Source organism: Rhyacophila brunnea, unplaced genomic scaffold (genome assembly GCF_057557595.1).
Source record: "Rhyacophila brunnea isolate RB1 unplaced genomic scaffold, BYU_Rbru_1.0 scaffold_18, whole genome shotgun sequence".
Classification (NCBI taxonomy): Eukaryota; Metazoa; Arthropoda; class Insecta; order Trichoptera; family Rhyacophilidae; genus Rhyacophila; species Rhyacophila brunnea.
This window is the reverse complement of record NW_028232837.1, coordinates 29,704,340-29,720,348: the sequence shown is the minus strand read 5'-3', so window position 1 is coordinate 29,720,348 and position 16,009 is coordinate 29,704,340. Positions and strand designations below refer to the sequence as shown.

At 39.2% G+C, this 16,009-nt stretch overlaps 1 protein-coding gene across 1 annotated transcript in view; it reads left to right on the top strand.

Annotated features, from left to right (window-relative positions):
* LOC147073411 (cadherin-AgCad1-like) overlaps positions 1-16,009 on the top strand; it is a 70,436-nt gene that overhangs the window by 1,704 nt on the left and 52,723 nt on the right. Inside the window, exons 3-8 of the mRNA XM_085945646.1 lie at positions 2,493-2,764; positions 3,306-3,539; positions 7,670-7,868; positions 9,451-9,527; positions 10,785-10,982; positions 12,567-12,740. Coding sequence (XP_085801772.1) covers positions 2,493-2,764; positions 3,306-3,539; positions 7,670-7,868; positions 9,451-9,527; positions 10,785-10,982; positions 12,567-12,740 — 1,154 coding nt within the window. The remainder of the gene's footprint in view (positions 1-2,492; positions 2,765-3,305; positions 3,540-7,669; positions 7,869-9,450; positions 9,528-10,784; positions 10,983-12,566; positions 12,741-16,009) is intronic.

Sequence of the window (16,009 nt, the reverse complement as noted above, 5' to 3'; positions counted from 1 at the left end):
ATATGATTTTATTAGGATCGGACATGGTCGAAAAAAAAAGTAGTAGATAGGTACCCATTCAAAAAAGTTAGATATAGCTTTGATTGTTACTAACTTCTAAGAAACACACATACGAAAGATGGGAGGAAATGTATTTCTTTTTCATCTTCTTCATATTATATGTCCGCTCCTTCTGTGGAGCATTATCGACCTGTGATCGACACTATGAGCCACCTCCAAAAAATTGCTCACCAGTCTTTCTGCATTTTCTATGGTTATGCTGGCAATCCACAGTTCGAATGTATTCCTGCGATGTATCTATAGTCTAAGATTCGTACACATTGTGGATTTAGCGGCATTTCAGGAGGCCAATTTCTGAACGAAGCACCACGACACCCGTCGCGCGTAGAGTTGGCTTTCGAGAATTTCCCGACGGGAATTCTCGAGAAATTTTCGGGATTTTCCATCCCGAATCTCGAGAATGAAAAATTTTAACATTTCGGGATATTCATCAAATATTAATTGAAAAACCGATTTTCCATATGGAAAAAGTGGACAGAAAACACAAAATTCAAGGACTGATCGGAGCATTTAACAAAATTAAGTCAATGTCGAATCAAAATGAGCGCAATTTTCGCAACATCAGGGAATTTTGTGTCTCAAAAGCGTACGCGATTGTCAGACGCAGCGATTGACAGTCTGTGTTTTTTGAAATACTATTTTAATAAGTAATGTTTTAAATTATTTTTGTTTTCCTACTTCTATTTTGTTTGTCTTCTTACATAAATAGAAAAAAATCATATTTTTTGGAATTTGTTTTTACACAGATTTTAGGATTTTTACAAGTTTTTTTGAAATTTCCCGTTTTCTCGAGAATTCTTTTCTGCAAATCCCGAATCTCGGGAATTCAAAATTTCATCATTTCGGGAAATCCTAGCTCTAGTCGCGCGGTCTACTTCGAACCGCTTTGATTAAAATACGTGAAATTTTTAGTTTTAAAGGCGTTTATAGCTTCGAATGGTATCGAGGCATGAACAAAAACGAACCATAAGTGCGAATGAGTAAGCGTTCGGCACGCATCCGCTCTATGCGTTAGAGTAAGATAGAATTTTTACCACTGAAAATTGACAATTGACGGAACTTTTGGTCGATTTCATGGAATTAAAGTACTTAAGACGGTACTTCAGTGAAACGGCAAATAATTTTCAACTATAGGTGCGACGAAATTTGGACTCGCTGGCATTCGGAGAGCAAACATCGAGCTGTGAACACGTCAATTTGTTTCGTGATGGCGACGGGGGTATTATTTCTTAAAACGTGTAAAGATGACTAAAAACGTTACCCATTTACTTGAAAAAGAAAACATGTCAATGAATTTATTATTATTGTTACTAATAGAACAATAAACAGAACATTAAATGGACGCATGTTGGACTTATATGACAAATTATATTTCATTCGGCACGCGTCATTTGCACAATCCGGGTATCGCCTAGCCACGATCTTTTTAGACCATGCCTCAACTGAGGTATAGCCTTAACATTTTTATCTATTTTGGTAATGACATCATATTTAATCAGTACTTACCCGTTAACTTTGCATTATTAAACGATTCATTGTTAAAGTACTTATCTAGCAAATTAATCCTTAAAGAAGCTAGTTACGTCTCCAATATTACAGAATTCAATACAAGAATGTGAACGGAATTTCCGTCGTATTTTACAAACAAACATGTGTGTTTCTGTATTGCAAAATCACAATAAATACTTAAATGAAAATTTAAACACAAAATAACACGTTCAACGGCAATAGTTATGTAAAAGACAACAGCTGTCGACTGAGACGAATGTCGGAACGTAAAGGCTGTTTATCTATTACATTATCATGTAATGTAAGTAACCAAACGACTGTGTTTAGGAAAAATGGTGTAACCCTCAATTTTTCGAAAAGTGCTTTTATTAGATATTAAAAATGTATACAACTAAATACACGTTCTATAAAAACGAAGTAAGCCGCAAATGCGGAATTATCAACTAAATTCAGGTTTCAATTGAGCTTTAATTAAGTTTTAATTTAAGGAAAAAAGCATTTACCCTCAATTTTAATGATTTTTTTGTGATAACTTTAATTATTATTAGATCGAAAATATAAAACACCAAATCATCAATCATCATGCACCCAATGTCTGTGCTTATTTTTTTTTTAATATTAAACTAAAATCATTAAAAAAAAAACCTTTTTTGCCCCTCATGTAAAATTTGTTCTGTGAGAGTTACGCCCTTTTTCCTAAACACGGTCGAATAATAATATTATGTCAAACCGACGACCGCGAGTTAACGTTAAAAAAAGACGATGAAACCTTCGGAAGGCCGAAGTTTTACAGAGGTTCTCAAAATATGGAATCGAGGGTTCGTTCTTGTTCTAAAATAATCAAGGTGCTCTCAACATTTCATGAATCGATTCCGGTTTCATTTCCAGATGTGGTTTAAACAAAAGTGTGTCCTACTTTTCAGGTAAAACCGTACCTAAAATTCAAAGATTTACTAACGGACTGGAAAGATACCTCGGTCCCAAGATCACAAAGCTACAAGAGGCTGGGGACGACAAAGAGTATTGGTACATTGTGATTACGAAAAAGCAAGACTATGAGACGCCTACCATGCAGAGATATAACTTCATTCTGGAAATTGAAGACGTTGACGTGTATGAAGTTGAGATTTTTCTGGAAATTATTAATATTGATGACAATCCGCCAGTCATTGTTGCCCCAACCTGTCAAGTTCCGGTACGTAATTATTATCTGTTACTAGGTAGTACCTACTTACTTAATAATATTGTAATTTTGACATGTATTAGCAAGAACCGAATTTATACAAGAAACAGCGCAAGGGTTTTAAAAATAATGCACTCGATTCCAAAGTTCCACCAAAGACCATAATTTTGGGAAACTATTTATGGCGAGTGAATAATACTAATGAATTGTAAACACATCTTTTGGCAAGTAAATTTTGCTTTTCAGTCAACCAGTATAGGGTTTTAATTGAATATGAAATCTGAAAACATTCCTAATTCACCCCGTTTTATCGGTAGATTTTATTGCTTAGGGTCGAAATGTTTTTAAACAATCAACACATTAACAGTTTTAAGAAAATTTTTGACGATATTTTAGCTCGGTATATCCGATAAGGATCTCGTTATGAAAGTGAATAAATGTATGGAAAAAATCATAAACTAAAAAGTGAACGAATGTTTCATCGTTACATCCGAGATCTCGCTATATCCGTGATCGTAATAATCGGGTTCGACTGTATATTATTTTCTTGCAGGAACTATATTTAGGTAGGACTAACTGTACCTATGAAGTCTCGGATGCAGATGGAAGGATAAGCATTGACGTGATGACTTTTAGAATAGAAGGACGGGATGACGAGGACAAGAAATTCAAAATCATTGAAGACCGCTCTGAGTCAAATGGCTACAATATGAAAATACATTTGGATACTGTCCAGGAGCTGGAATATGTCAAAAGTCAGATTCATATCTTCCTTGTTATAGCAAAGGTATTTAAAATTTTTATATATTTAATTCATAGTTAAGGTCAGTTATAGCCTGTTATACATTATGTAATACGAAAACAGTGGCGGTTTATCCATGAAAATTGTGGCCAGCAGACTCGCAGATCGAGCAAAGGCAGTGTGATGTTCTAAAGTAGTATTATTTTTCCACAAGGTAAAATTAAGGGCGTTCCGTGTATTTTCAGCGATTTTTTGTATTTATAAATAAATCCATTTGATATATTGAATATTATTGTCGCCACTAGGCATCATCTTATGAAGCACTGATCTCGACCCCTTTTTGTGGTAGCCAAGTAACATGTGACCCGTCGCCATATTTGATAAAGTAGCCATTTGTGTCAGTAAGGAAACACACTTATCATTGAATTATATCAATCCTAATATCACATTGAATTACATCATACAATATTGCTGACAACTGCAGGCGACTTTTTTTGCTATTAGAGCAAGTTTATGGTGTCTGTTTGGGCCCCTCTAAGCCCAAGCCTTCAGGCTAGAGCCCTGCCAGCCCACCCCTTGTGGGGGCCATGCTACCAGATACAACGATCATCGTGAAATTTTTTTATTATAAGTAAAGCAACAAATTAAATTTAGACAGGTAACGAGTTGCTGATTAGAGTATTGTTTATGTTTTGTATTATTATTGTCTGTTAAAATAATGTTATAAAGTCAGGCAGGCTTCATTATGTAAACGTCAAATTTGTGTTGTTATGTCAAACACAACACAGGACACGCTAGCGCATATAACTCGAGCGAGCACTCATGGAAGTTGACGCGATCGCACCCAAACAAATAGGAATTATCCCAATTCGCTCACGACTGCTCACGATTCCAGGGAACTTTACTTAGGATATAAGCGTATTTCATGAGGGATGCCTGACGGTTCTTTAAGCGTCTACTCCCGCAATATCTAGTGCCTATCTGTGCGGGCGCTTGATTGTTGTTAGTTGAAGGGACCCGGCCTCGGTGGCTTCGCGACCGAGCGAGGCCGGGTTGGAGATCTCAGTGAGATGATCTGGATGATGATTGAAAAGTAAAGCAAACTTCACGCAGGCGTCCGTCGAATTCTTCGCACACCTCTTGCTGCTTTGGCTCGTATTCTTCACTTCCGGTCGTTGCCATAGCCTGGAAGAGCTCCGAGTATCGCCGCTCGGAGCTCTGCTTCTTGGCGGTTGGCAGGGTTGGGCTGGGTCCTGATTCTTGCGTGTGGTCTGGAGGCTTACTTCTTTTTCAAGAAGTAGGCGCGTTGAGAGGTCTCTCGGCAGTAGTCTTTGTCTGTTTTGGGCGTCTTTGTCTTCTTATTTTTCTTTTTCTTTGGTTTTTGGTCGGGTATCGGTGATGCAGGGTCTGGACGGTTGTTGGTTGCATCGTGTTGTGGTGTAGCGTTTTTGGACGAGAGGGCAGTGTGTTCTGCTACGTCGAGCTTGTACACTATCTCGTTGTAGTCTGTCGGCTGGTATTCATTTTCGGAGTCTTGGTCGGGAATTGGTACATCTGAAGTCTTGCTTGATTCATTTAGGCGGTGGTTAAGTGCCTCTGAGAATTCGCCCAGGAAGAAGTGTGTTTTTTCATCATCCTTGCAGTTCTGTTGTTTTCTGAGTCCTTCAGTTTCTATGAGGTCGGATCTTAGGATGCTTTCGGAGTGTTCGGTGCGATTTAGGAGGTCTTGGATTCCTTCGCGGATTGAGCGTTTATGTTCGGAGTCGAGTTTTTCTTTATGGAGTTTGTTGATCAGCTTGTCCCTTTCCTCGGTATAGACCAGTTTTGGTGGTCTAGGATCGGAAACGGGGGACTTGATTCGTGCTTTTTCCGGGGACTTCCGGCTGATGGTCTGCTGAGGTTCATCAGGTAAGTCATCTTGTGAGTGGTCGTTGTCACTCTGATCGGACAGTTGGTCGTTCTCGTCTTCTGATTCAGTGTCGGTTTCGGGGTCGTCCGATGTCTTTTCTATGAGTTCATCGGGAGTCGGGGTCTCAGGTGCTGTGGTTATTGCCGGTTGTGTTTCCGGGGTTCCGGGTTCGGCCTCAGTGAAGGAGACATCGACTTCCGTCGAGGTCTCCTTGTGGAGTCGAACGTCTGGGATTAAAGCTTGTGTCTGGGTCTGGGAAGACGTCGTTGCATTGCCTTGGTTTGTGTTGCGGTGAGGGATGGCGGTGGTGGTGGTGATCTTCCTCGGTGTTTCGATTGTTATGCTTCGGTGAAGTGCGTGTTTCAGTGCGTGTATGTGCCTCCCTCTGTCATTGTCCAGCCTTGGATGTCGGCCCCTGCCCCGCGTCATTCTCCGGACGCTGATGATCGGGAGGCCTCTCCGAAGAAGATCGTTTGTGATGTCTTCAGTGTGCGTGCCGATATGGAAGCCCCTGATAACGACCGATAGATGGTCGATATCGTGTCCTGAATGGGTGGCTGGGTGTGCCTCTTTGATCGGCGCGCTGTTGTGATGTGATGATGTGTGATGGTGAGGAGTGGCCCTTGTCCAAGTATGCGGTGATGGTCGTCTTGGCGGGTTGATGTTTTTCCTCCAGGTAGGAGGACGGCGGGCGGGAGGGTCTGCGGGTAACGTCGACTGGGCCTGCTCTTGATATGCCGTCAAGAGCAGGAAGTGCAGCGTCATGAGGTCCCTCAATTTGGTGGGCCGGAATGCGGCGAGTCTGCATATTTCAATTTGTATATGCTCCATCTTGTCGTGGCGGATGATCGGATTCACTTGCGGTGGTAAGCAGAATGGATAATTTGCTCGGTCGGCTGGTAGCGGCAAAAAAGTAGGTAATACTTTGCTGGTCGGCAGGCGGCGGCAAAAAGTAGGTAATTCTTTGCGGGTCGGCAGGTAGCGGCAAAAAAGTAGGTAACTTTGTTGCTGGCTGTCAGGATGTAGCAAAGTAGGTATTTGCTATGTCGGCTGGTTCTGCAGGTAGATTGAAGGTCTGGATTCGGTTGAATATCTCAGCTGGAGTCGGAGCGCACGGAAAGGCGACTGCTCGCGACGGGTGCTAGACCGCAAGTGTTTGTCCAGGGAACGACTCAAAAGTGACTTTTAACGATCGGGGCGATCGTGGCAGACGGTCGGGCCAGACGGATCGCCCTCTGCCAATGTAATTTGAGCTTTTTAGGCAGTCAGTTAGTCCGAATGTAGGTACCTACTGCATGAAAACGTTGATATTTTACTAAATTAAAAAAGTTTAAAATTTAAAAAAAAATTACATTTATAGTGAACATTACATATTATTAATTTAAGACGTTCACAATAATATGACATTTAGAAGCAAATAAATATTAATGAAACTGTATTATATAAAAGAGAAATAGATCAGCATTAAACAGTACAAAAGTGTAAATACAAAAAAATATAAATCAAGTCATTACAAGGAAGTACATCGAATGAGCTAAGCAGACCCTATTTTAAGAATTTATAAAACAATGCCCACCTATATAATACTCATCCTCACGCAGGTGGAATATGTCAATATCCGAAGTGATTTGGTTGAACAGAGGTATAAGTTCCTACCGAGATCGGACATCGGAACAGTATAATAAGTATTGTAACATAACTACTGTAACATACTCTTGTACTGACTGTTTACCCTGCAGATAAAACTCGCTCCTCCATCCATTGGAGCAACCACCAAATCTCGACGTCTCATCTATTCTTCTGACGACCTCTCAGTGACGCCCCTAGACAAAATGTCGCCTCTGGGCAGCGCCAAGATGCCGCCCTATTTTTTATACAGTATTTTTTATCACCTGTGCACGTGTCGTTACTGGTCACTATGGACATCGAAGGGCAACGGAAGTAAACTAGATTTCGCGAACTCGACAAAAAAAATACAGTCCTGCTTAAACCTTTTATGTTACTTAATACATTTTGTTCCAATCAGTGAGCTGATTTTTTTAACGGAAAGATATTTTCGTTATTACTAAGTTTAAGTAGCTATTTCTATATATACGAAATGATTCTCCTCGATTTTCTACCCTTCGACTAACTGCCGCCCCCAAGCGACGCTCAATCTGCCTACCCCCACGGGACGTCACTGCGACCTTTTCATACATCACACCATGACTCCCACAGTAATGACCCCCACATACATAATAATCTTACGATTATTTTTGTACCATAGGACTCACTACCAAATTACGGAAACGCTACTGCAGTCGTACAGGTAATTGACGTCCCCAACATGCCACCACTATGGAAGAATATATTTGCCACACAAAGATTTGACGAAAAAACCCACCAAACCTTCACAGTTATGGCAATAGATGGTGATACTGGAATCGACAAGCCAATCAAATATGCCCTTTATAAGCCGGATAAGTGTGAGTTTATAATACAATTACTATTTAATATTTCGCGTAGATATCTGATGTCTCGCAATTACATCTACATTCTATCAATACCACCATCCCAGTGAAACAACCTGCTTCTCAACTGAAACAAGGGTGTTTCAGTTGAGAAGCAGGAATATATTGGTACTTTGCTTAGATTAAGGTATAATCAGGTACCTACCTTATTTGATCACAGATTTATTTGTAGCATCTTATTTTATGCCGCTCTGAAATAAGCGTAAATATTTTGTAATACTAATCATAATTTACATTTCGACAAGCAATTATAATTAATAACCACAGAACAGATTAATAAGATATAAATATAAAAGCCAAGGGTTTGAAGCAATGACGGTCAGGCCATAAAACTCAAGTAAAACAAAGCGCACCAACTGTCCTCAAATATTGTATGCGCGTTACATTTACGTGACAAACTTTAATTCAAATTCAATTTTTTTTACATTCCGTGAACATTACAAATTTAAGACGTTCACAACATGACATTGAAAAACAAAGAAACAAAGAAAAATATATATTTATGCAATATCACAAAAACAGTATGACAAGTAAAGTAAAAGGTACACAATTATAAAAAAAACATATAAATTATAAAGCATGGAACCACATCAAATGAGCTAAGTGGACCCTATTTTAAAAATTTATAAAACAACGTCCACCTATCTATAGTCTATCCTCATCCTCACGTAGGTGGAATTTATCAACATGTTGAACAGAGTTATTGCCCTCCCAATTGGCATCACCAATGGCAGTTTAGTTCTGCTCCTCGGGAGAACAAACAACTGATGCTCCCGATAATGCACAGATTGACGCGACACCAATGGTTATACGGGCTCAAATCCCGTCGAGCGTCGTATTTTTTCAAATATGATTTTTTCTAGTGGGTATAATATCTGAGATGTTTTCAAGTTATGTATGTTCAATATATGGAATGTTACATTCTCAAAATTTTGCGAATTAATTATTCGTTGAATAAAAGAAATAGTTTTAATGCAAATTATTATTATTATAAAGGCATAACATAGAAACGTAAAACTAGACTGTTATAATAGATTGGCTTGAAAATCAAAATTCTGACCTCTTGTACCGTATAATGTTACGTACAAAATGATGACTAGGTATATTGTTAACATACCTGTATTCATTTTTAATTTTATAACTTATTTTAATAGTGAAATGTGAAACACTTATTAGATATTTTATTCTCATAAATACAATGTTATTAATTAAGACATATTTTTGCTGACACTTTTTGGGTTTTGAGAAAATCTAACATTTCTTTCTGTCATCTAGCTTATTTTCATACTCTATCGGGCATATTTATGCTAATGACATAGGTACTAAAAACGTTTCGAAATCGCTATCATCTATTGTAAATTATTGTAATACAAATAGTTCGTATCGATAGATTTTAGCGGTTATCTCTTTACTTAATTATTGAGTGGAGGTACATAATATGAAGAGTGTTTTTATAACATATAATATGTGCTGAATATATTATAAGATTCTGTTATGTAATGAATACACATTAAAACGCACCTACATTTTTTTGCAGATGACTTTTTCCATATTGGGGAAGATACGGGTATTTTGACGGTCGATCCAATCAACAGAGATGCTTTGAAAATGGAGGTAACTATTTTTGCATTAAATAACCCAGTGTGATTGTTCGACTAAATCTGTCAGTATATTATGTAAATATTGCTAAAGGCAGTGGCGACGGGTGGAGGTAGCATGCTAAGATTCGACATAAATAGTGCACACTAAACTTTTTCAGCCATACTTATTGTTGTCATTGAACTACGAATACAATTTGCAGATGGTGCTGGTTAGTTTTTAAAATTCAATTAAACCCTGCCTATAGAGATTTTTTTTGCTCTTATACCAAGTTTGTGATGTGTGTTAATTATTAATCTCACTTATCTGGACGTCCCGTCAAGCCGGTCCTCCCTGTACACGACGTGTATAGTGACTTATGATTATTATATTTTATCTACTTTATTGTCACTTATCCAGCGCCTGTACACGTGCATGGATTTACTGGCAGCAGTAGTAGTGGCAAACCTGCCGGCAAAAAAACAAACTACGAATGAATTTTCAGGTTGACCGATTTTCACTACCTGTCAAATAGTACGAAATAGTACCATTAAATGACAACATCGCGTCTCGCTTACTCTTAAATAATGAATTGGAGAGACAGTCAGCACTTTTACGTGTAAACAGTAGTAAAGTTATTGTCACGATAGTTTAAAATACTCACTATTGCTGCCAGTAAAGCCATGCACGTGTACAGGCGCTATTAGTCTATTTACTTTGTCACGACTTCCCACAAAAGTCAACATTTATTTGTATTACCTTAGCCTGAAACTTAAACAGTAATAATTACAAGATAAAAAGAACTTTTTATATACAACGTTTTTAAATTATCTGTTGAATTATATTGCTCAATATGCTCAAACTTGTACTTGATATGAAGTAAATAAAAAACAAACAAACAAACAAATATAGAATACTGAAATGTCATTTTGACAATTCATTTTGATTTCCATAGTAACGCTCGTATATATTAATAATTTAGTTGCTAGACCACCCCCTTAGCAACCAATAATAGTCTTTTACTTTTTACGGATTTTTCTGAAATAACTTTCCATACAAAACAGAATTAACTGAAAATGAATTCAATTCTGCTTAAAGATGGCTAAAAATATTAAAAGAATGCATTGGCATCGTGTTCTGATGTATTCTAAAAGTTTCAAATGTCTAGCTAGTCGGGAAGTTAGTTAAAAATCGATTGCAAGATTTGTACTGGACAAACAACCACCGGACAAATAAGAATACGAGCTAAGAAAAACGTTGTAAAATAAGATACATTTATTGCCTTTTTCGCAGGTGTTTTCATTTGACATTACCGCATACAAATTCGACAACAGATCTTGGGAAACAAATTTCACTGTGGTGATAATAGTCGACGATATCAACGATAATATGCCTGTATTCAACAACGAATCCTACAGTCTGTCAATAATGGAAGAGACTTACATGTCTCTGGATTTCACGCCGCTCATAAAAGCAAACGACATTGACTTGGTAATATAATTTTTGATCACATTATTATTATTGTATTGATTGTGGAGCTGAGCGACAACTGTAGTTTCAATGGCAACACTATATATGTCATTGCCGCAATGTCGCCACTAGTTTAATGGTGATATCCCACAGAACAGATTAATAAATAGAATTCCGATAGGCTATTCTCCAGTACACAACTTGTTCAACGCGTGCGTGGTAACTGTGCTCCTGTATGGCTGTCAGACATGGCATCTTTTCATCTCGGCTTTTGAGATTTGAGAATCGATGTCTCCGCTGAATCTGAGGGGTACATTGGTACGACCGCGTTACAAACACTCGAGTCCGTGAGCGGACACATCAGCCCTCGGTGATTGAGGTAATCACGAAGAGACGCTTTACGTGGCTGGGACATGTGTTCCGGATGCCGCCAGACAGTGCGATACTTCGCATCCACGTGCCCCAAGGGTTCCTCCCGCACCCTGCAGCAGTGCTACAAAAGTGCACTACGCGCTGCAGGTGACATACTTTTAGAGAACTGTGCACCTCGAGAAGTCAAACACAAATGCCAAAACTTAGGGGTGTTGACGTTCGAAAGCAGAAATCACTTGTAACGGTGATGGAGGAGGTAGCGAGTTCATATTTTTGCCTCGTAGCCAGTGTTTCACAAGCATAGTGAACCAAGTCCATTCTGATTATTTTTGAGTAAGCTAGGTTCAAACATAATATTTGAGTATTTCTAATTGTGCAAGGGTATGATTGCAATTCTGAAGTGTTATTTTGAGTACATTTAAGTTATTATTATGTAAGGGAAATCATACCGAATAAGAAATACTCAAATATTATGTTTGAACCTAGCTTACTCAAAAATAACCAGAATGGACTTGGTTCACTATGCTTGTGAATCACTCATGGTGGTCGATCTAGCATTTTGAAGCATTTTGAAGTAGACGTGCATCGTTCATGTACGACTGGGGCTGAACTTAAATCAGTCGTATATCCGCCATGACTAATTCACGACGTCATGGCTGAAAAGCCACGAGCATACTTCGTGAATACTCTAAAGACAGAAGTTAGTCAAATATATGCAATCGATGAGATGGAGAAGTGACCTGTAAAGTCAAGAATGAAGAGAAATATCGTTCACGGTGACCGGTTTAAAGTCAGGGATGGTGAAGTGACTTGTAAATTTGTTGTGTCTCAAATGACCTCATCAATCAGCACGAGACTTGACGTGGCTCATTTACCATGACTATTAGGTTGTACCCACTGATAGTAAATTCCTCGAGTAGGGCGATAAATAAACCATTAAGTACGGATCTCAAGATTAGTGATAAAGTAAAAAAAAAACTGATAATTTTAGAGGGAGTTGATACAATGCTAGATATTATAAACTTATCAAATCTCGAGTCAATATAAATAAAAAGGATTTCTAGTTATACATATTTTTATTTTATATAAAAGTCTATTAGTTAAAAACTACATTAAAACTATGAATTAACTATGCAAAAATATATTTGAATGGTATAAAATAACCATCAAATTACCCCCACCATCACAATCTATCAGATACAAATTTTTTCTATACATTTTTCATGCTTCCAGGGTGAAAACGCTCAATATACTCTTAAACTAGAGAGTGTGAGTCCAAAAGAAGCTGCCGATGCATTTTTGATCATTCCAGAACAAGGATACCAAGAGCAGGAGTTCAAAATAACAATAGTGAACGCGACCAAACTGGATTTCGACAATATTCCATGGCAAACTGTAAAATTTAAGGTGTGTATTGTAGACCTTTTCATACTTTTCGGTTATAACATAATGTTATCTCATTTGTCACCATAATTCAAAAATAGACAATACATCGTTATGCCTTGAGATGGTTCTAGATTCTAGAACGATTACCCCCTGGGTTATAACCCCCGGGACATTACCACCCGCCCGTCAATAATCCCACGGAAAATAACCGCCCGTGAAAAAATCCCTGGGTCTACAGTTTATGTTAGGAAGCAGATATACGGAACTGCAGTTAGCGTGCGTAGACGCAGGTCTTACTTGATTCCAAATGTATCTGATGAGAATCTACAATTGAATTTTTTTACCTGCATCGACGCACGCCAACTGCAGTATAGTGTGTATGCGTCTTTAGGGGTAGTCAGACCGATACCGTGTTCTCGCTTTGTGAGTTCAGAGTTTCCTTTGTGGGTGGGAGGGTACGATCGTTCCCTCTTATGCCGTTTGAGCATCTGGACATCATCGATTTTATTTTCTTTAATAAAATCATTTGATTCCGTTGACAGTGTCCCATTGAAGCAGATGAAACCGGTCCCGATAATTGTTAAACTATGTAGAATAAGTTATATATATTGTGTTTTATAATATTAATACTATCGACCGAAAGTACTTGATGGAATTTGAATTTAAATTCTGTACTATTGCATTTGAGTCGTTTTTTGCGACCCGGGTTTCGCCTTTCGGCATCTTCAGGCGCTGTGTATACTCACCAAAATGCAAACACATTTATCAGTACAACGAACACTATTAACTCTAACTTATATAATAAATCAATACAATGAAGTAGGTAAAAACTTATCACCTACCTACCTATTAAGTCAATTTATTGTATTTATTAATACAATGTATTTCCACTTTGAATAATTGACAGTTAATACCATTAAGGCTTCAGCTGGGGCATGGTCTAAAGCGATCGTGACGACGCGACGCGAAGATTGTGCAAATGACGCGTGCAGAACAAAACATAATTTGTCATAAAAAGTCAACATGCGTCCATTTAATGTTATGTTTATTGTTTTACTACTGATAATAATAATATATTCATTGACATGTTTTCTTTTTCAACTAAATGGGTAACGGTTTTTAGTCATCTCTACACGATTTAAGAATCAATTCCTTGGCGTCGCCATCATAAAACAAATTGACGTGTTCACAGCTCGACTTTCGCTCTCCGATTGCCAGTCAGTCTGAAATTTCGTCGCAACTATAGTTGAAAATTATTTGCAGTTTCACTTTGTATGCTTTTAAACTATGTACTACATATTGTGTTAGTTTTAATTAACAGGTACTACCTATCGCGTGTTATTTAGTTTAACCTTGGGGGTAGTTTGGTATCTGGTTCTTCACAATGTAGTCACGAGGGCGGACTTTCTAATGAAGTGACAGCATCATCTACTAACTACTTTATGGAAATCCGCTACTGCTCATAGTGTAACATATGACCTGCTTACCCCTGCGGAACATTACTGGGTGCGAGAACGAAGCCTTGTGGTCAGTGACGTCCAAAGACAAAATGCCGCCCTAGGCAGCACCAAAATACTTCCCCATTTTTTATACCGTATGTTTATCATCCTTTCATGACACCAATATCTAAGACATGTGTTGTATGGATACATTACTAACAAGACCTATACCACTGAATCTAATTTAAATGCCATCTCTGCTTCAATAGACAAATATTGCGAGTCCACGGTTTCTGATAGGTGGATTTTATAATACATGTAACAACTTCCAAAAGTCGCGAGTGACTGGTAAAAATATTTTGATAAATTTTAAATTAGGTAAGTATATTCTTCTTCTTTGCCCATATCCGCCCCTTAACTGGAGCATATGGACACCACGCGGCGCCTCCAAGAATCCCTGTCGCTCGGCAGTCTTCTTGCTTCGTTCCAGGTCAAACCAGCATCCCGTAGCTCCGCCGTATATACTCTGTAGATTGTATTTAGCGGCCTTCCAGGACGCCGGAATCCGGTTGGCTTGAAGAACAGGCGAGCCAGATTAAAGTTTTTTCTTCTTGCATCCGCAGCACGTGGCCGAGCCAGGTCCAACGTCGCCTCAACGTGATGAGAGGCTGCTTGGTACGTTCTCTTATCTCCTCGTTGCTCCTAAAGTCATACCACCGCACACCCAGTATTCGTCGCAAACATCTGTTTTCGACGCTCAGTATACGGTTGCTCTGAGCCTTCGTAAGGTGCCATGATTCGCTACCGTAAAGCAGCACTGTCAGAATGCAAGCGTCGAATAGGCGGCATTTGGTTTTGACCGAGTACAATCGTGAGTCCCAGACATTTCGCATCGAGTTGAATGTTGCTCCAGCCATTCCCATTCGGATAGCGAGCTCTTTCAGCAAAATGCCGTCTCCCGTGATGTGTACCCCCAGGTACTTGAAGCTGTCGACGCTCTCGATGTTTTGTCCATAGCTAATCAGAGGGAAATCTGGATCAGGATAGGTACTATTGCACAAGACGTTGGTTTTCTTCGCGTTGATTTTCAAACCAACGCGAGAGGAGTTGTCATGCAACCTGTCGATTGTCTCTTGGATGCCCTAGATTGAGTTGTCGAATAGGACAGCATCATCGGCGTATTCCAGGTCGCATAGCTTCACCATGGGGGTAACAGGTATGCCTCGGTCGGGTGGTATAGACTTCCGTAGTATGAAGTCAAAGAGAATGATAAAGAGACACGGTGCAAGGACACAACCCTGTCTGACTCCGGTCGTGACCCCGAACCGTTCCGTGACAGTGTCTTCAATTCTGACACAGCATTCGCTATTCTCGTGCAGGCTTTTGATTATGGCAATGATCTTGGGAGGGATGCCGTATGCTCCCAGTATCATCCAGAGGGAGGGGCGGTGCGGACTGTCGAAAGCCTTCTCATAATCCACAACGCATCAAGCCATCGGACTGTTCAACTCATGGCTCTATTGGAGAAGACATCGAAGGTTGTGGATTTGGTCTGCATACGCTCGACCAGGTAGAAACCCGGCTTGGCTTTTCCTGAGGACGTGCATTATTGGGTCCCTTATTCTCATCAAAATGATGTTTGCCAAAATCTTTCCCGGAACACTGAGTAGCGTAATGCCTCGGTAATTGTCGCAGCCTAGAGGGTCACCTTTTTTAAGAAGTGTGATGATTTCACCGTTCACCCAGTCCCTTGGGCAGCGCTCTTCTTCCCACACCTTTGTCATCAGATGAAACATAGGGTGCAGGATTGCGCTCAAGCTGTACTTGAGGAATTCAGGATGAAGCCCGTCT